This window comes from Leptinotarsa decemlineata, unplaced genomic scaffold, assembly GCF_025532065.1.
Source record: "Leptinotarsa decemlineata unplaced genomic scaffold, Ldec_3_MD MMD2_tig00000251_RagTag_RagTag, whole genome shotgun sequence".
Lineage (NCBI taxonomy): Eukaryota > Metazoa > Arthropoda > Insecta > Coleoptera > Chrysomelidae > Leptinotarsa > Leptinotarsa decemlineata.
The window spans coordinates 9,994,701-10,016,899 of NW_027412547.1; the positions used below are offsets into that span (position 1 = coordinate 9,994,701).

At 39.5% G+C, this 22,199-nt stretch overlaps 1 protein-coding gene across 7 annotated transcripts in view; it reads left to right on the forward strand.

The window, feature by feature from the left end:
* The window catches only part of Svil (Supervillin), a 566,272-nt gene that overhangs the window by 303,979 nt on the left and 240,094 nt on the right, over positions 1-22,199 (forward strand). For all 7 annotated transcript variants that reach the window (XM_074173666.1, XM_074173665.1, XM_074173664.1 and 4 more), the window contains exon 5: positions 9,176-9,320. In XM_074173666.1, the coding sequence (XP_074029767.1) occupies positions 9,176-9,320 (145 nt within the window). The remainder of the gene's footprint in view (positions 1-9,175; positions 9,321-22,199) is intronic.

Below are 22,199 nucleotides of genomic sequence, written 5' to 3' on the forward strand. Positions count from 1 at the left end.
CCGGCGCTAGAATGATTGTGGGGCTCTTGTTGGAGATTACGTTGATGAATGAAGCCAATTTTGAACAAAAAAACGCATCTGAGACTTTTCAGCCCAGGTGTCATGTCCTACTAATAAATGTTACCAACGAAACGGCGGCGGCGGTTGCGTCGAAGGCCGCGCTTCGCCCTATATCACTTTATGATTGGTAGCGATCGAACGCGTTTATATGTATATTCAGTATCAGCATTGCACTGGGCGGTCCCTAGTTTGGTATATTTCTAGAAATTCCATGTCTGAATTATATTCTCATCGAGGGAACTAAGATTCAATAATTAAACAAAGTCATGTTTCATATAGTAAATCATATTTGTACCGAACTACTGTCTATTTGGCACGTTTTCGTCAAACTTCAAAATAATTATTATACTAAAATAATACATGTAATAATTATTGAACGAAACATACCAAAAATACAATATTATATACGCAGATCTACTTCTCTTTTAGATACTCGGATTTGGTAGCTGCCACGGAGTGAGTCTATCAGTCACGATTTGATTTCCTTGCACAAGGTATCTGTTGATCATGGACTGAAAATCAATCCTAACAAGTCGATGGCTCTACTTTTTGGAAATGATAATGCTTCAAATTTTTTGTCTGATAACTTCATATTCAAAATTGGAGACAAAAAATACCTATTTAAACTTCTTGTAAAAATTTAGGACTCACTGTTGATACAACACTTCGCTTCAAAGAACACGTTACTAATAAATTGAGAATCGCATACGCTTTTCTAAAGCTAATTTTTCCTCAAAGACACTTTTTATCAAAAGACCTCAAAAAAATGTTATGTGACACCTTGGTTCTTTCTCATTTTAATTATTGAGATGTTGTTTACAGTCCTTGCCTGAATCAAGTCGAAATTCGTCGTATACAGAAAGTACAGAACTCATGTGTTCGTCTAATTTGTGGTATTACAAAAGTCAGTCGTATATCAATTACTGATAAACTAAAAGAGCTTAAATGGCTAAATATGCCCAACAGGCGACGTCATCATATAGCTTGCCAGTTTCATAATATATTTAAATCAAAGACTCCACCTTATCTACATGAAAAACTCTCTTATAGAACGGACATCCATAATTTGAATATTCGTAAACAAACCATTCTTACTATACCATCACACTGTAAAGAAATATACAAACGGTCCTTTTCCTACAATATGGCAGTCTGCATAAATAATTTGCATAAACTGGATGGATCATACCTACAACTATCGCCGTTGGTATTCAAATCCAAATTCAAAAACTACCTACTAAGTATTCAGTGAAGTTCTCAAAAATTACTCTGCTCTCTCTCTCTAACCCTTACCTTCTTATGCTTTCCTTTCCTCTCCTTCTCTTTATTTACTTATCTTCACTCATTTAGTTTCGTTAATGTATTGCTATCTGTTAAAACTGTCAATATCTCTTTGGCATTGGTGGAAGAACAGAAACGGTTTTCAACTGTTATCTGAACCAATAAGTCCAGCCATTTATTCATCAGAATATCATTCAATAGCACCACCACTATTGTATATTCTTCTGTTTTTTTTTTGATGGGTATTATTATTATTATTATTACCTTTTATCACTAGATACCTATTATAAAACAAAGACCTCCGACCCCTGCGAATTGTGTTATCTATAAATTCGCAAAACTAACACAACAACGTCTGCCCGCGTTCGGGTCGCGTTCTCGGCGATGGCGCTTCATTTCTTAGACCACCCCTCTACCCCCGCGTATCGTCCCCCGTCGTCTTACAGTAGATGTGACGCGTAATGGTTAACTGCGTTGCATCAAGTCAATCGTATCGTGATAACTTCAAAACGATTCGTCCAAATTACTTAGTGCAAGAGACAAAGTGTATCTATATTAAATAATTAAAATGACAATTGTATCAATTTTTATAAGAATATTCTAAAATGTGCATTGTAAAAGAAGTATCCAATTTAATTGTATTTGTGGCTCAGTAATTTGCATATACTGGCTACCACATAAGAGGTAGATATATGATATCGCGGACTTTTATACATATAGAACTATTTAAGAACAACAATCTTACGGTTCATTATCTGCATGTAACTCCAACGGTATAGGCAGCGCACGCCAAGATAGCTTTTTCGAATTACTTAATACCTTATATTATGACCAAAATTACACAAAACCTTTGTAAATTGTAGCCTATATGTTATTCTGATGTATAGGCTGTATTTATGTAAAGTTTCATCAAAATTCGTTATGTCGTTTAGGCGTGAAAGAGCCACATACATACAGAAATACATCCATAGTCACAAAGTTTTACATTTATATTGGTAGGTATAGATAGATGAGAGCATGTTATCAGTTGATCTTGTTTGTTCTATTCCAAACCATTGGTTTTCATCCAGTTCGTAAATAGATAAATTTTACCAGTAGTTTGTTGCCGAACATAATAGCGACATCACAAAACTTTTTTCTAATCACTTTCCGTTACATATTTATTTTTTCGTTCATTCTGGAAAACCAATCAAGAGTCATTTCTCTTCAATTTGTAATTACAGAATTTATACTGTGATGCTCATTGGTAGCAGTTCAACATCTAGAAATATTTTACCGCCGGTAGTGCTCATGACTTGATGAAAAAATAATTATTTTCGGTGATGTGCCACCTTCTTTGTCCAACTTCCAATCATGTTTGTCACTATACAAGCGCCAGCTCACGCATTTATAATGCCGTCATGAACAGTGACTGCCTACTAATCCAATCTGTAATCAAGTCTGCACCATAATTTGAACATGCATATCAATTGTTGTAGCTGCTACGTGTTAGATCGTGAATGCAGTGGTCCGTAATGGTCAACTCTTCGATAACTACATTAGGCACGGTTGGCTGGCGAATGAAGAAAACCAATACCCTTTTATTATTCAATAAGGAATAGAGAGTTACGAAAAAAGATATCATGAAACTACATGAATTCACAATAATAATAAACAATTTCGTAGGAAACCGAAATAAATGGTAAACTATAACAAAGTAGAGATGGTATAGAAAGTGATGGCAATCTGAGAACCAAAAAGTGTAAAAAAGTGTAAAAAGTGTACAACTAGAAAACATGAACAAAAATGAAAATTAAGGAATTGGAAAGTGCTAAACAAAGCATACGATCAAAAGAGAATTGCGAAACAGAAAAAAGAATTACCATATGTGAAGAATAATAATGGATTAAATAGAGAAAAATACAGACCAGAAGAAGAAGAAATAAATAAGGAATATTCTGTTGAAATAAAAAGGCCTATATTCTTATGAGAGATTAATTTCTGGAAAAGAACGTTTTTGGCTTTATACTTCTCTATCTTTATACAAAAAATGTGAGAAACTTCCTAAGTAAAAAATAACATTATAGAATATATATCTCTGTATCTGTAGAGTAGGGAGGGTAAGTGAAGACCCACAGCACTTTGGCCACATGTGACCCATTGTACATCCTCCCAAGGAGTTGTCCTCCTAGGTCATCGTCAATCCTGTCCTTTCGAGGAAGGTGGGCAGGTCACTAGAAGACATTTCCTTTATATTGACAGGTGTAGGTCAAAACTCGCCGAACACACAGTCTCTTTGATAACTTCGAGGTGTTTCACAGTGGCCTCCGCGAAGGTTTTGGAAGGTGCGCGGCATCTTCAACCTTCTTGGGGTTCCCTCCGTGAAGGTGCACAAGTGAGGGAGCTTTCCGGCAGAGGCAGCCGGTTTCTTGCCTTTATTCAAGGCGGAGCTCTTGGCGCCCGCCACAGGAAGTACCCTTGCTGTTGGAGGTGAAGTGGGGAAGGAGGAGGGTGCACTTATAGTTGCTGCCACTCCTGCCTCCCTGCCTCCTTGGCCTCGGTGCCGCAAATGCGCTTACGCCTTGGCCTTGTATTATATCAAGAGGTGATCTGCTATGTCCAGCCTCATTCCAAGCGGTAGATTGGGGTGGACTTTTTCTGTTCATCCCCAGCCATCGCCTTAGATTAAGGTGAGCACTTCTGTCCAGCCTCGGGATTGGTTTTTGTTTTTGTTGTTTCAGTTTTTGTGTTTGTTTCATTCATGTATTTTTCCACGAGTAGCAAGAGAAGAGTTGGTCACCTCTGGCAGAGCCCCGCATTTCCAGGTAAGCTGATCACAATGAGGTTTCGCCCAGTTCCCCGAGAGGTTCATTCGTAACCGCATATCACCCTGCGGCCATTCAGCTGTCGGCACGATTCCTTACACCTTAAGCGGCGTTCCCACGAGGCCTTAATCACGACAGTGAACCACGCTTTCGTGAAATACACTTCTGTGTGAACGCATAGTCGTTAAACTTGCTTTCGTGAGGAACGGCGCACGACTCAAGCGTGGATAGATCAAATCTGTTTGATTTTCAGTCGTGATATACCGTTCGTGAAGCCAAGATGTCGTCACAGCAACGTGGCATTATTGAGTTTAACGACAGTGAAACTACGCGTTTTTTGGAGTTATATTCGATGGAAAAGGTGTTATATGATCCAAGTTTGAAGGAATAGTTCCATACTAACCAAGTTTGACGCACCTAACATATTTCTTCGCTGTATCCATTCTCTAACCCAAAAACGTCTTTTTTTTCGTTTTCTTGTAATTGTGTCCTGTAAGCACTCCATCTTTTTTGCTAAGATAGTAGCAAAAAACGAACTTAGAACAGCACAACTTTCAACAACTAGATCATTCATGATCGATGTTTCGATGGTGACTAGTCGAAACGCGAGGCGTGAACGGCACGAACCCCCCCAACCGTGTGAACGTTTTATAAATTCACACTTTCGTGAGTGTCACGAGCGAAAGTTGACTAGCGTGGTTAACTGTCGTGATTAACGCCTCGTGGGAACGCCGCTTTAGCTTGGGAAGGCTGGTCCACGGTGGCATGTTTTGCAAAGGCTTTTGGAAAGTTTTAGTTCCCCTCACCCTACTTATTTCTGCTACTGACCAGGAGTCCGGCGGCCCCGTCCGTAAGGCCACATTGGCTTCCCGGCAGGGCCTCCAGTCTCCTATCCACCACATGGGGACGTGCCCGATATGTAGCCTAACCCACGGGTAACGTTATAGAATCGGCCTAAACTTGAAGAAAATCCATATCGTATTCAAGAAACACTTTATTGTGAGATTTTTACTGAACAGAAAGGAACCAATCAATCCAAAAGTAAACTCTTTACATAGATGTGCATGCATAGAAGTTACTTTCAGAAACAAACTGGATGAAAAAGTCCTCTCAAAACAACTTCTTTCATATGAACGTTGAATTATACGAAAAATCACTTTTCAAAAGTAATTTTTTTAACTTGACTTGAATGTATGGTTGTATGTGAAGGTGGAATCTTGCAAGTTGAATTTGACCCACTTCCTGGTGTCCCATTGAGTATGTTTATGACAATCATGACGTGATGCTGCTGTTAGGATTGGCTCCAGACGAGGAAACTCCTCAACGTCTAACAGTAGGGTATTTAAACTTGGCACACCCATTGGGGTATGGATGGCAGTTAGGGGGTCTACCGTGAAATTGCTGCCGCCTTCAGGGTTGGCTCCAAACCAGAGAAATCCTCAACGGTCGGCAGTAGGGACTTGCAATTTTGCGTACTCGTTCGGATATGATAGACGGTTGTTAGGTCCACCATGAAATTGCTGCCGCATCCAGGGTTGGCTCCAAACCAGGGAACTCCTCAACAGTCAACAGTAGTAACAGGCATAAAAGGCATACCATGATTTATGTAATTTGGGTGGCACTCACCAAGTCAAGTTGAGGCCGTGCCGAGGACTGAGTGGCATCAGGGTATAAAACGATGTCGTGAACGTACCCCCTCAGGTTTCCTGGGCGAACTCAGTTGTATATTAGCTCTTACCCTTCTAAATGAAGCTCTGGAGGGATTGGCGGATATTTTTAGGTACTCGTGGAACATTATGGGAAACAAAAAAACAACAACACAAAGAAAAAGAATGTTAGAGAAAAATAAGTTAAAACGGCGAGAAAAAGTTGCCAATGAGGGCGCTAAAAGCTTTCATTCACGCCCTAAAAAGATAAAACTAAGATTTAAATTACATTAAACCTATTCATTTTCCAATTACTTTACAAAATTTAACTGTAAATAATTATATTTGAATTTATTTAAATAATAAGATTAAGCCTCAGTGCTGCACGATGTATATTTGAGTAATATTTTCCTTTAAAATGTTTACTATCAACTTATAATGTTACTACACATAGTTTATGCAATATACTTCTAGACTCCACCATTAACCGAATACGGTCTTGAATTTGGATGTTAACGGCTCGAATAATCTAACAGACTGATAACAGATTTCTACACATCTACTGCACATCTTGAGGGTGGGGCTTCTCACCGGCTCAGTCCGGCAGCTGTACATAGTTTAATGTTAACGAGACTTTTATTATTTCACCGTAGTGTGCGCTGGTCAGGTCCTATCCCTCGAAGCCACGATACATTCGGGAGGATGCGCCAGCCTTATCAACCAATTATTATTATTTTATTTTTCAACCGAAGTATGCGCTGGTCAGGCCCTGTCCCCCGAAGCCCATTCGGGAGGGCGGGCCAGCATTATCAACCAACGACTACTCCCCACTCCGTGGGGTAAGTAATCATTGTGTCCGAGAATCATATGCCCTGAGCAAGCGCAGTGAGCCAAGAATGACAGCTTTCTGCATCTGTGCGGCTAAGATTTCTGCCTTAGTGCGACAAGCCGGTATGATTTTAAGATTCGAGAGTAGAGGACATCATTCCACCAAGGACTCCAATAATCAGAACAACCAGTTTAACAGAGTGATCTGAATAGAGTCTGCGGAGTTCGAAGAGAAATTCTCGATATTTTATCCGTTTTTCCTTCTCTTTTCTGACGATATTCGTCTCACCAGGAGCTGAAAACTCCACGACAAATATCGTTTTGCTCTGGTGGTCGAGAAGGACCACATCAGGCTTATTAGCTTGTATGAGCCTGAGGGTGGGGAACGAATAGTTCCATTAAATTCGGCACTTCTCGTTCCCTACAACGGATTCAATATCCCCCGGAGCAACACCGGTGTTTCGTCAATACTGTAAGAGTGCCGTAGATGGTAATATAGCACTCTTAGGGCCGCGTTATGTCGATGGATATAGGCCGAGACCGCATATGCTGGACATTCTGATAGCAAGTGCATTATGGTCTCGGGCGCCTCGCGGCAGGCTCTGCACCTTGTGTCAGGAACCTCTATACCCATTATGCGACTGCGGTAGACTAAGGTGTTGAAGACACCATTCTGGCAAGCCATGATGAACCACTCAGTTTCCGACTTTAGACCACTCGATCTGAGAAAAGCGAAGGTCAGGCGCTTTGATAAGACAAGGTCTCCAATGTTATTGAAGAAGACCCCATGCATTGGCTTATCCTTGTGTTTCCGCAGAAGTAAGGTGATCTCTGCGGCTCTTATCTGGGCTTTTTGCTGAACAGGTTCCAACTCGGTGACAGAGTTGTGGTCACCTCGTTCAGTGCCGAAAACTATACCAAGTTCATCAGCTGATCGTGCAGCTGTCCTAAAGAGAAATGCTCCAATTCCTGCTCTCTCATGGTCACGGACCATGCAGAGAAGGGGATCCGAACTTCTGACGACTTAACAGGCTGTATCCAGTACCATTCTGTCATATAGACATTCCAAACTCAAAAGTCCACGGCCTTCCTGTTGACGGGGGAAGTACAACCGTGGAACGGACGATTTGGGATGCAAACTCTTATAGAGATGCATCATTTTTCGGGTCTTTACGTCGAGTTGATACAGCTCCTCCCGATTCCACTTAATTACTCCTAACGCGTCGAGTAAGATTGGAACGGCAAGCATATTTGTTGCAGCAACTTTGTTCTTCCCCGGCAGTTCCAATGACCAGATCTGTCGAAGTTTGTGCTGATACTTACCGCGGAGAGAGTTTTCCACTGCTGTTACCTCTTGTGAGTGGCGTTGTTCCACCCCGAGGTAAGTATAGGTCTCTCCGGCATCCAGATGGTGTAGGATGCTTCCATCTACGAGCTGCACATCCTCTCCGTAGTCCCCGCATCGTCCTTTTTTGAGATGGACCATTGCACATTTGTCTATCCCGAATTTCATACCGATAGCATACGTGTACTCTTCCACCACCCTCAAGGACTGATGGAGATCCTTCTCTCCAGAGGCATAAAGTTTAAGATCATCCATATAAAACAAATGGGTGACCTTGTGCCTCCGGTTTCCGGGGGTGCAACAGTTATACCCACGAGTATTTCTCTGCAATAGTGAGATGCAGAAGAGAAGGGGACTGAGGGAATCATCCTGAAATACACCCCTTCTGAAAGTGACCCACCCTGTTTGGACTCTTGCTTTACCAGATGTTGTGGTAAAGCGAGTTCGCCAAAGTGGTATCAGTTGTTCAATGCATCTCACTATTTTGTCGGGTACCGCAAGGCATCTGAGCAAATACAAGATGAGCTCATTATTATTATTATCATTATTTTATTTTTTAACCGAAGTATGCGCTGGTCAGGCCCTGTCCCCCGAAGCCCATTTGGGAGGGCGGGCCAGGATTATCAACCAACGACTACTCCCCACCATTGTGTCCGAGAATCATGTGCCCTGAGCAAGCGCAATGAGCCAAGAATGTCAGCCTTCTGCATCTGTCCAGCTGATTTCTGCCTTAGTGCGGCAGGCCGGTATGATTTTAAGATTCGAGAGTAAGGAGGGCATCATTCCACCAAGGACTCCAATAATCAGAACAACCATCATGTCAGAGTGGTCTGGATAGAGTCTACGGAATTCGAAGAGAAAATCTCGATATTTTTTCCGTTTTTCCTCCTCTTTTCGTCTCGCCAGGAGCTGAAAACTCCACGACAAATATCGTTTTACTCTGTTGGCTTATTAGCTTGTATGAGCCTGAGGGTAGGGAACGAATTATTATTATTATTATTTTATTATTATTATTAGTATTCTAGCAATTTATGCTATGAGAATATTCCCACTTTATTTGTTCGATAAGTTAATGGTGGAAATTGTTGTTTGATTCATTAATTTTTTATCATCTACGCTGGTTCAGCAAGGAAATGTCTGCAGTTTCCGTGAGGGCTTACAGACACGAACATAATAAATATGTATTTTACTCATTGTTTTTTTGTTCGCAGAAATCTCCCACATCGCCTCTAATCGGAAATGATTCGAGAACAGTATTAGGAAGTAAACGAGTAGAACGGGACAAGAGCAATAAACGGAAGTCGAATCTGAATCGTTCGCTAACCTCAGAAGAAGTTCCACCAGCGGAATCCAGTGGTATGATATAATTAATACTTATATAAGTAATTATATGAACTGTTAAAATCTGATTATTTCGGGTGTCAACGGCATCAAGTGCTTGGTCATTAGCCTCGTGTTCTGGGTAATCATTGTTAATAGTTCTCTGAGCCACCTAGGGAGCATCATGGCTATTTGGACTGTCGGCCATGTTGCGTTGCAAAATTATCCCAATTTCAACTAGATAACTTCTGTCGAGAAAAATAACTAGTCGAGGTTGGGATCGAACTCACGGCCTTTCGATCCTGAGTTGGACCAACTCTCCCCACGTTCATTATTTTATGTTGGAATCTCTGGCTCAAAATTGATCTAATGGAAACACTTTTTCACTGCAACACTGTTCCATGCAAATTTGTGAGCTGGTTGTACTCTTCGACTACGTCAGTAGATAAAAAATGAAGTACGAATAGTTCAAATCAGATGACTTTACAAGTCAATGCAAATCACCAGTTTCTCGAATGCTGAAAATATTTTGGATACACGTTGATTGATCGAAATTAGTGGCAAAAGTCTTGAAAAATCAGCCCTTGAAAAATACAAGAATACGGCACAATTGATAGACACACCCACCCGATGAGTCTGCAGTTTAAGAGGACAGACTTATAGTACCAACATTCCATCTGTCACAGTTGCTGACATATTCAGAGGTGTATACGTTGGCTGCGATCAGGAAGATAGTATATCGAAGTCACAACAACGACTGACTGGAGAGCTCCTTGTTCGTTCATTTGTATTTCTACTACCAGGGGATGGGGTGGCTACAAAAATGATCGCTCCTCATTGATCCTGACTTGTGCTAGATTAGTCTATTTGGACCATGTTGATGATGGGTACTGCTGGTTCATTACTGGCCATTTCAAGCATTAATTATCATGTTATGTTGACTCGTGTACCTTCTCTGTTGAAATTTCAACGGAAAGGTATAATGGAGAACAGTAGTTGTCCTATAATTTTAAGGAGCGGAGCTGTGTCACAAGAGAAGATTTCGCACGTCGTCTGTACAATGATTTATATGATACCAGAGAAGACCAATAGAAAACAATAATCGGTTACTTTTACGCCGCCCCGTACCAAATTTCCAAACTAAGGTTACGAAACGAACGAATACGACATCTATCGGATATATTAGTGCGTTGTTCTTGTTTGATCTCATCATTTGTTGGACACACTAGCGCTATCATTGGTTTTCCTATTGTGAATGCTTAGTTTTTGAACACAAAACGTAAAGGTTACTCATTATCTCACATTAGGAATCACACGTTGGAATTTGAGAACCCGTTTATTCTTATTTCGGGAACGATGATATATATCGTAATGCGGTCTTCACCATTGAGTTTGTCATAAAATTTGACCTTTAAAAGTGTCCAATTTGACCCACTCTGTACATATATTCTATGACCATTCCCCAAAACATATTGAGTGACACATATTCAGTTCTGATACATAAAAATTGTGTTAACTGAATGAATGAAATGCAACATGATTAAATTCTGAATCCAGTTGACACAATCCAGTGAACTCTGAATCACCTTTCGCAATTTGATTCGATTCAGCGGATGGTTTCAAATATTCAAATGTCAGAGCCGGTTTCAACTGAGTAATTCGATTCGTTAGAGTTTTCGAATGTTCGTAGTGTTATTCCATTTTCGACAGTAATTTTATTTTCAGATCGAGTGGCGCTGTTTACGCCCTATTTATTTTTCCACTACTGAATACATATAAAAAGCGTTTCTCTTTGTGAATAGTTGAATTTTTCAACCCGAAAAATTTGTAGACCAAAAGTTTAATGATAATATTTGATAAGCCTGGGGATATTGTCAATGGATTCGCCAAGTACTTCAGAAATGTATATTTGGTTTCAGAAGAGAATATGCTTCGTGAAAATTCTCATGATTCTGATTAAGATACATTAAACATCCCTGCCTTCTCTAAAATCAATATTGTTCTTCAAAAAAATTAAAAAATAAATTCACCGCAGGCGTTGATAATGTTCCTAGTCTTGTGATAAAGGACTTTATCGACGTTCTCTCTATACCTCTAATAGGCATGTTCAACTTAATTTTAACAACTTGTGCCTTGTTCATATTCAAGAAGTTATTTCTCTTACTCAGCATGGTTTCGTACAACAAAGATCATGTATGACAAATCTTGCATGTTTAAATCAATATCTCTGTACGTACCTGGACAAGCAAAAACAAGTCGATGTTGTTTATTTAGACTTTCAAAAAAGCTTCGATCAAATAGACCATTACGTTCTTCTCAGCAAATTGGCAAAATTGGTACTCTCTAACCAATTGCTTACTCTAATTGAATCATATCTAGAAAATAGAAAACAATTCGTCCAATATGAATCTTTCAAATCGGCTCAGTACGTACCATTTTTTATTATTATTAATGATTTGGGCAACCTCTTTGAATCATCCTAGCCTACTATTTGCAGACGACCTGAAACTATATTATAAAATCGTCGACATTACTGACTGCCAACGTGTACAACATGAATTAGATGTAATCAAACTTTGGTGTAATGATAATCGTCTACAACTGAACGTATCCAATATAAAATAATATCATTTACTACAAAAAAGTTAACTTTAATGTACGATAATTAAATCAACAATATTACAATCAACCACGTACACGAGATAAAATATCTTAGTATAACGTACGACAGTGAACTAACATTTACAGCACATATAAGGAATATGACTGCTGATGCAAATAGGATGCTTGGATTCATTTACAGAAATGGCAAAAACTTCAGAAGTATTGCCAGATTTAAGTTAGAGTATGGTTCTGTGTTATGGAATCCAGTTTATGTCTAACAAAAAATGTCAATTGAGAGCGTGTTGGTATTAGCCAGGGGAATAGTTGTTTTCTGATAGGTGTCAGTCCATTAATCTACTTACAGTGTAGAGAGTTGAGACTGGCCTGAACGAATTGATCCATAAGATGATTTGATTTATAGCCAGTTTTCAAGTATGCCCACTGATTATATGCGAAAAGCTTTTCGTTTGTCTTTCATTTCTTGTTCCTTCATTTGTTCGTTGGTTAGGTATTGAGATCGGAATGTAAAGATGTCGGCTACTGCTTGCATTCGTGTTGGATAGTGACATGACGCCACGTTCAAGTAGCTGTTGGCTTCCTGTAGACTGTGTGCTGAATTCCTCCGTCGGATTTTCTTCAGGTTCATCAAGGAAAGATGTGGTGAACTGAATTTTCTCGTGGATTGAGTTCAGTTCTTCACGTGCAACACAACGAAGAAAGAAAGAAAACAATGAAGAAACGAACACAGAATAACAGATCACCAGTATACAGCACCAGAAAACCACAGTAATGAGGGAGGCAATCGAAATTGGGAAGATCGGTGTACTACGTACCAGGAAAACCATCATATCCAAAACCAAGGCCAGTGGACCACCAATAGCAAACAAATCACCCAGATCAATTATCACTAGTCAACAAATAAGAAAAAAAATTGCGGGCAATATTATAATGGCTATACATGAGAGTTTAAAGCATTCAATATCAAAAATGTCCCATCATGTAAAGATTTTGAGTTATAGTTATTTTTATTTTATACAAAAATGTTCACATATTATAAGGAAATATAAGATCTAGACAAGAAAAAAACAATATATTTTGAGGATAACAGACTTTATTTACAATACACATGAAAAAACATTCTAATGAAGTCTTTTGTGCATAACTTTTTTACAAATGTTGACATTCGTTAATATGTTTCATATTTTTCCCTCATAAGGAACCAACAATAATCCCCCATCATTGCTGCATCCCATCTGCCTTGGTAACGTTGCTCCATTCTCAGTATATCTTGGTGGAACCTTTCCCCTTGTTCGTCACTGACAGCACCCAAATTTTCTGTGAAAAATTCAAATGGGAGTGCAAGAAATGGATTTTGAAAGAGATGCGACATCCCATTCTGCAGTAGTTTTCAAGTAGTTCTTCTACAAGTAGTGGTTTTCTAATTTGTGGTCTAACAAATATAGTTTCCTTGAGCTTTGCATCACATAATTTTGGAAAAACGTGTTTGAAATATTTAAACGCATCGTCTTATTTGTCTAATGCTTCTACAAAATTTTTCATTAACCCCAGTTTAATGTGTAATGCATGTAACAAAAGGTTTTTATAATTAACAAGAGGTAGGGGAGACTGGGGCAAGATGAGATAGCTAAGACAAAACTCGTTATACAAGGAAAATTAAACTCTTTAATAACATTATATAACAGAAGAGGTAACCATTATACATTTATCTCTTATAATTAAACGTTGTAGCTTGCAAAATCGCAGAACTTTTTTTGGCAAATAATGAAAAAATAAACTCGGCAAATTTCCCGTTTTGCCCCATAACTGGGGTAAGACGGGCAAAACGAGTACGCTTTTTAATCGGGTAGACAGCGTTCACAAATGTGTGCCTCTTCATCTTCCTCATGTACTCCGGCACATGAATTATGCGCCCAACCGTGGCAAACGCCGCAGATGACCCAACCTTCGGTTGAATCTGAGTATGCATCTGAATAGATGCAAGCACAGTCATCATCCTCTTCTTGGGATGAACTATCTTCCGATTCAGTTTCTTTTTTGCACCTTTTGGTTTGACGCTTTTTCTGCAGGATTTCCTTGTCAGTTGTCTTTTTAATCTTTTTTGCAGTCTTTTTTCCAGGTTTTTTTATTTGTTTTTTACCTTTTTCAGTCACTTGATTATCAGTCTTGATTATAGTATCCCATTATGCCCCGATACACACGTAGGTTAAAAAGATGACGCAATTCTAACCTCAAACTTTACCGGCGAAAAAATGTGGTTTGAATTTAATGTATTGGACTACTATAGTAAGCTCGGGATTGAAATAATACATTAACACAGGTACTAACATGTCTGTACATCAGTTTTCGAATCAAATATCGCGTAAAAACACTTGCAATATCACGTTTTTCTCTCTGCAACGCAAAAACGAGTTCTAACCTGTTCGCTCTGCTTGGACACACTAGCGGAGAGTGAAGTTCGTGCAAATGGCGCTGTCGCCGCTCCGAACACGATTACTATTCACGCACACAAGCTCACTTCCCGTGCTGCCCCTAACTTCATCTTGCCCCGGTCTCCCCTATATTCTTCACGTTAGCTTGACCTGGACCTTGGAGGCCATTCTTTTGCTTGAAAATGGCTGTGTGTTGCCCTACTGTTCCAAAGGCAAAGAAAACATCAAAACTTCGACTTTTAGGTCACCACATATTTGCCACTTATACGTATTATAACTTATTGCATTTAGAATAAGTGACATATCTTCGTGTGTTTCCTTCATGGCAACTGCATGTGCAACAGGAATAGAGGGTCTTTTGTTACCATTATGGAACAGAACGGCTTTGCAACTTGTTTTAGACGCTGTGTTGCCAGATTTTAAGCAAGTTCCTCAATTTAGAGGAAAAGCAAATTTGGAATGTCGTCTTCATTAAATTTTTGTGAAAAAAATCATAACGCAAAAATCTTATGTTAGGAAATTTTTACTATCATTTTCGCATTTAGGGACTGAAAATTAACAAATCACTGCCTTTGGCATTACAGTCGTAAATTGGCTGTAAACTAGTGTTATATCAATGTGCCTCCAGTCGATCGAAACACATCACACCACCCATTTACCACCACCAACCAACCACATTTCTTCGCTTTTATTGCAAGCTATCAGGTGAACAATCAACGGAGCAAACTATTATTTTCTGGGCTAGACTATCACTTTTCTGACATTTCCTTCAAGTGATTTTGTTTTTGATGCCTTCCATAGATCGGCTACCTTGAGGTAAATCCTAATCATGGATTTGCACTGGAAGTAGATATTGTCTAGCAATTTTTCTATTTTGCTAAATCGTTCTCCATTCTTGAAAGACGTATCAACAAAGATTATTTGTTAACTCAGAAAACGTCTGGGTCTATAACCTGTTGAAAAATTTTCAGAAATACATTTTTGTTGGTAGAATCAACAACATTCAGACATGGTTTGATCGCTGTTAGAGTATTGTTACATGAAATGTTTCTTCCTCGCTTGGGGCTTTGTTCACGAGATGGAGCTGTTGCTAGTTAACAATCAATCATATATATATAGCGGAGCCGTGTTGAAATTAATCGAGTTTCAGGCACTCTGCTGTCTAGGTAGGATTTTTCCTGTACTGACGAGAAGTAATACCTCGAAACCGATACGTAGGTGATCTACTCGAATAATTTAAGCATAATCCTGATGCTGGATGAACGAGAAACATCTGCGAGACTAACTGCGGTGAGGTATCTTATGTAAATTTCTGTCGGATATAATTCAATATTAGCTGGGGAAGTAAGTAATTTTCAGCAAGTGTTATATATTGGGTAACTTAGTGGACTGTTTTAATAGGTCTTTGAAAATTATCGAGTAGTTCGTTCTGTTCAGTGGTGCTAATGATTGAGAATTAACTAACAATAATAATGATATCAAAAAGAGAGAATTTAACGTGTCTGTGATTTCCTTACCTTGATTTTGGTCACAACGGCACTTGAGGAATCGGTGAATAGAGAGAGAGAGAGAGATAAGAAACTGCACTTTTCCAGTACAACTGCAGTTTTCTCGAGCACTTTCGGTTCTTTCTCCGGAATCGAACCTTTTGTCTATATGTTCTTCCTCTCGCGGCAGACAGAAAACCACATTCTTCTCGCGATAAGAATATAAACAAAAAAAATGAAAACAAAAACTCTACTTAATCAGACAAACACACTATACAGGGAGGTGGTGACGATACATACCGCCCACCTAAAATGCCGAGGCATTTTATTGATTATTTTCGAGTGGTAAAGGGCAAAGCTTTACCACTGACCGTTTGAGCAATCCAGTAGGAGTTTTTACTGAGGCAACGCGTATTATTCCGTCTGTGCCCGGATAAACTTCAACCACACGGCCAAGTTGCCAACGTGAGGGAGGCATTGAGTCGTGCTTAATTAAAACCATCGTACCCAGTTCAATGTTAACAGTGGGATCAGTCCACTTGCCTCGCTGGAACAAGGTATGGAGATACTCTTTGCTCCATCGCGACCAGAAATCTTTATGTAAATGTTGAATCAACTGTCACCGTGATAGTCTATTTAATGTGACTTTGCCAAGCTCTTCATCGGGGGAAGCATTCAGCGGTTCCAGAGTTAAAAAATGACCTGGAGTGAGAACGGACAGATCATTAGGGTCAGAGCTGATCGGACAGAGCGGCCTAGAATTCAAAACTGATTCTACTTGGACCAATAAAGTGTTGAATTCTTCGTAGGTAAGAAGCTGTTTTCCAAGGACTCTAGAGATGTGATTTTTAACTGACTTGATACCAGCCTCCCACAATCCACCGAAGTGAGGACTAGAAGGGGGGATAAAACTCCACTCGATTAGCTCTTGTTGAGCAGCAATATGAAAACCTTTGAGGATTCGAGAGGCTCCAATAAAATTAGTCCCGTTATCACTAAATATCTTTGTAACCCTACCACGTCGAGCAATCAAGCGCCGCAGAGCTGCCAAAAACGTCTCGGATGTCAAATCTGTCGCCAACTCTAAATGGAGTGCCTTAGTCGCAAAACACACGAAGAGGCAAATATAGGCATTGTGGGTTTTCGCACCACGATGTCGACCGAGAGTTATGGAATAGGGTCCGCCGAAATCGATGCCAATGCAAGAGAATGGTTTTATCTGTGACACGCGTAATGGAGGGAGGTTTCCCATTGGAGCTCGGGATGGAATGGGATTTTGTTTCCAGCATGTAAGGCACTTTGAAAGTTTCTTACGGATGGTGCGTTTCGCAGATAATATCCAGTATTTCTGGAGTAAGAGAAAATACAGAGTTTGGAAACCAGGGTGGAAATATTGGCAGTGTACACTTTCGATGATTAAGTCGGTTAACCGATGTTTGCTGGGTAATAATAACGGGTGTCGTTTTTCATAAGTGAGTTTGGAGTGTGTGAGACGACCACCTACTCTCAAGAGACCATTTGTGTCAAGAAAGAGATTCAACTTGCGGAGTGATTTCTCTAAAACTTTTCCACTGAGTAAGGAGGAGATTTCAGAGTGGAACACGTGAGATTGGATATGTTTAACTAGGGAGAGTGAAGCATGATGGAGATCTTCGAACGTGAGGTAAGACCTCTTCGTTCGGAAGGAGGAAGCTGACAATTATGAAGGAAACGCTTTACATAAGCGACAATCCTTTGAATTTTGGTGAAGGAGGAATACTTTTCTAACAGGATATCGAGAAAATTACTTTCTCTTTGGGTGGACAAAACAGTTCTTTTTTCTTCCAGGAGATATTCTGCATCTAACTCAGCGGAGCTAACCATGGAGGGCCAAAAAGTCGAAGGTTGGCGAAGCCAAGAAGGCCCCGCCCACCATTGGGAATGATCTATTAGCTGGGATGGAAAAAGGCCTCGAGATGCACAATCAGCAGGGTTGTCTTTTGATGGAACGTAATGCCAAACTTCAGGGGAGAGCTTGTCTTGAATTCGACTTACGCGGTTACTCACGAAAGTTTTCCATTTATGAGGAGACGAACGTATCCATGACAAGGTTGTTGATGAGTCTGACCAGGCAAAAATATTGCTTACGGGAATTTGTTTGTCAAAAATCTTTATAACGAAAAAGAGGAGATCAGCTAGTAGACAAGCCGCAGAGAGTTCGAGTTTTGGGATAGAGAGGGTTTTAAGAGGAGATACTTTGGATTTTGCGCATATCAGGCTAACGCATATGTCATCCATAGTTTCATATCGACAGTATATAACGGCCGCATAACCATGTTCACTGGCATCAGCAAAGCCATGCAGGGTACAGGAAAAAGAAGAGGTATGGAATAGAAAGCGAGGAACGCTAATGTTTGAGAGAATTGGAAGCTCATCCTTTATCCGATTCCAAATGCATGTCACTTCCGAAGGAGGATTTTCGTCCCAGCCTATTCCTAAGGTCCACAAATGTTGAATGAGCCTTTTTGCAAAAAGAGTAAGAGGACTAAGAAATCCCAAGGGGTCGAATATCCTGGCAATTTCGGAAAGTATATTTCGCTTGGAGCAAGGTACTGACTTGGAACATATAGTGAAAGAGAAATGATCAGCGGAAGCATTCCACTGTAAACCTAGAACCTTTACAGTTGAATCATTATTAAGATCAAGCGAGGTAGAGTTATCCGAAACTTCTTGGGCAAGTAAAGAAGTGTGATTACTTTTCCATTTGTGAAGTTCGAATCCTCCTCTTCTGAGCAACGAAATGAGTTGAGATTTGAGACTTTGAGCTTCTTGAACTGACTGGCAACTTGTCACGATGTCATCTACATAGGAGGAGGTTTTTATGGCTTTGACTGCCAAGGGGAATTCTTCACCTTCATCCTGAGCAAGCTGCAGAAGGGTTCTTATCGCAAGAAAAGGGGCCGAGCTCACTCCATAAGTGACAGTATTTAGAACGTATTTCTGAACTGGCTCGTTTGGAAAGAATCTCCATAGAATTTTCTGATACTTCCTATGCTGTATGGAAAGGAGAATTTGACGATACATTTGACGAATGTCTACCATGAGAGCGATAGGATTTATTCTGAAATTCAATAGGAGAGTAACCAAGTCACTCTGAAGCTTGGGTCCTATTAATAAAGTATCATTGAGTGATACCCCATCTGTGGTTTTCGTAGAAGCATCGAATACCACTCTCAGTTTGGTGGTAGCGCTTTCTGGTCGCAAAACACAATGATGTGGGATGAAATATTCGTCAGCGTTATTGTATGTTTCTGTTATAGGTGACATATGGTGTTGAGAGAGATAATCCCGCATAAATTCGGAATACTGTTCTTTTAATGAAGGATTTCTATTCAATTTGAGTTCGAGAAGATGAAATCGTCGGAGAGCGAGTTCTAGAGAATTAGAGAATATAGGTGCATTGGCTCGAAAGGGAAGTGAGACTATATATCTGCCTGAGGCTGTTCGGGACACAGTTTTAGAGAATATATCTTCGCAAACAGAATCTTCAGGAGAGGACTTACATATTCTTGGGACTTCCTCCAGTTCCCAAAAACGTTTGAGTGTAGAGTCGAGATAAGGACTACAAGAGCAATGTAAAGATGTGAGTAATTCCGAACTAGAAGGGTTGGGAATTGATCCCATGAGAATCCAACCAAAAATGGTATGAAATGCGTTGGGTTCGTTATGTTTCCCAGGCCGGCGACCACTATTTAGGATCAAAGAAAATATTTCGGCTCCTAGAAGAAGATCGATTTCATTGGAGATGTTGAAATGAGGGTCAGCAAGCTTGAGGTTCGACAAATGAGACCAAGACGTAACATTGAGGTCATGACTAGGCATTTTATTACAAACCTTGGGCATTACGATGGCATTCAACTTGATAAGAGGTTTAGGGCTAGTGCACGGGCGAATCTGCAGGGACACTGCTTTAGAAGCTGAGGAATTCATTTCATTTATACCTTGGATGGAGAGAGAAATATTGTGGTTTTGATTATATAATCCAAGACGATTGCAGCAACTTTGGCTTATAATGTTGATTTGTGAACCTGAATCGAGGAGGGCACGAATTTGCTGATAGTCACCGCGGGCATCAAGAACTTCAATAAGAGCTGTTGATAAGAGTATGGTAGTATTCATGTTCGACGGTTGACATTGAGAATGAGTTGAGGGTTTGATGTTCGTGAAAGCAGAAGAAGCTTGATTTTGTGGTAGATTATCTCCTACAGGAGGCAGAGATGAGCTTTGATCTTGATGAAGTTGATTTATGGGAGGAGCGGTGATGCCAAAGTGTAACAAAGTATGATGTGTCTGCCCACAATTAAGACAGTGTGATTTTGAAGTGCAATCTTTTATCACATGTCTTGAACCGAGACAGTTGAAGCACCATCCTTTCGTTTTCACCATATTAAAGCGATCCTTAACATTCAGAGAGATGAATTGTGGACATTTGTAAATATGATGATTGCCATCACAAACTGAACAGATCACTTGGTTAACCTGGGCGTGAAACGATCTTCTGGGGGTAAAATTGGAAGATGAGTTTTGCAAATGTGTTCTGGCTTTAATATCGGGTTTAGGAATTTTCTTCTGTGTGCAATCGAAAGTTCTATCTAAGGCACTAGATTGTTTTAGCACGAAATCTCGAAGGTCATCAAATGTCGGTATGTCATCAGAACCAATTTCAATTTCGAATCGACCAACTGTATTTGAATCTAACCGCCGTACAAGCATATTAAAAAGCAAAAAGCTCCATTGGTCTGTAGGAAACCCTAAATTTTTCAGAGCTGCAATATTTTCTGTGAACGTGTCTACGAGTTTTCTGAGATTTTGAGAGGAAATATTATTATCAGGGATTCGAGGAGCATTTTCTAACTCGAGATAGTGAGCATTCGCAAGGAGTCTTTTGTTTTCGTAACGTTTTATCAAAGAATTGTATGCAACAATATAGTTTGCATCCGAGATAGGGTTACACTTCACAAGTGCTAACGGAGACCCCGACAGAGATGAGATTAGGTAATTGAATTTATCTATGTTTTTCAAAGAGGAGTTATCATGAACTAAACTGTTGAACATGTCAATAAAGGTTTTCCATTGCTTGAAATTGCCATCAAATTTAACAAGTTCGATTTTTGGCAATCTCACATGACTCATTTCGGGTGGACTTGGGTTGTTTACAACATCGACTGTATTGAATAATTGAGAAAAGGTAGATTTTGCTGCATAATAATGCTTGTAAAATCCTCTGGATAGAACTTTAAATTCCTCATTGTCGTATTCATCCACTGAAATGAGGAGTGGCAAAAGAACTGCATTATGCTTTTCAAAGTCTTGATAAATATTTTCTAAGTGCGAACACATTGATTTAAATAGAGAATGAAGATCCACAGACGTTTTGGCAGCTTCTGCTATTTCAGCAATATCGCTCATACGGTCTATACAAATTTGTTGAAGAGCCCGACATTGTTTTATTTTATTCGCGTTAGCCGTCATCTTGAACTACCACTGAATTGCTAAATAACAAGCTTCAAAATAGCTTGATAAATAATCGTACCGAACAAAATTATTCGATCACACCTCGTATATTGAGAATCAATATCTCACCTCTAGCAAAAACTCCAAGTATTAAATATTTTTCAAAAAAAAAAAACAAGTAAAGATCGGATGTGAAATTAAAAAACAAAACGATAGAGAGGTATTCAACAGAACGTTGACTTCTTGGGTTTTTTGCCAACAGGAGAAAATTAAATGTATTTGTCTGAGAACTAAAGAGTCTGAACAAAACGAACAAACGAAAATTTTCAAGAATTCACAATATCCGGATCGTATGGACCATGTTATATATTGGGTAACTTAGTGGACTGTTTTAATAGGTCTTTGAAAATTATCGAGTAGTTCGTTCTGTTCAGTGGTGCTAATGATTGAGAATTAACTAACAATAATAATGATATCAAAAAGAGAGAATTTAACGTGTCTGTGATTTCCTTACCTTGATTTTGGTCACAACGGCACTTGAGGAATCGGTGAATAGAGAGAGAGAGAGAGAGAGAGAGATAAGAAACTGCACTTTTCCAGTACAACTGCAGTTTTCTCGAGCACTTTCGGTTCTTTCTCCGGAATCGAACCTTTTGTCTATATGTTCTTCCTCTCGCGGCAGACAGAAAACCACAGTCTTCTCGCGATAAGAATATAAACAAAAAAAATGAAAACAAAAACTCTACTTAATCAGACAAACACACTATACAGGGAGGTGGTGACGATACAGCAAGCATTTACCAAATGCCTGCCGGTGTGGGTAGGTAGTTAGGAAAGATGAATATTTCGAGATTTTATATAAAAATATTTATTTTCTAGTA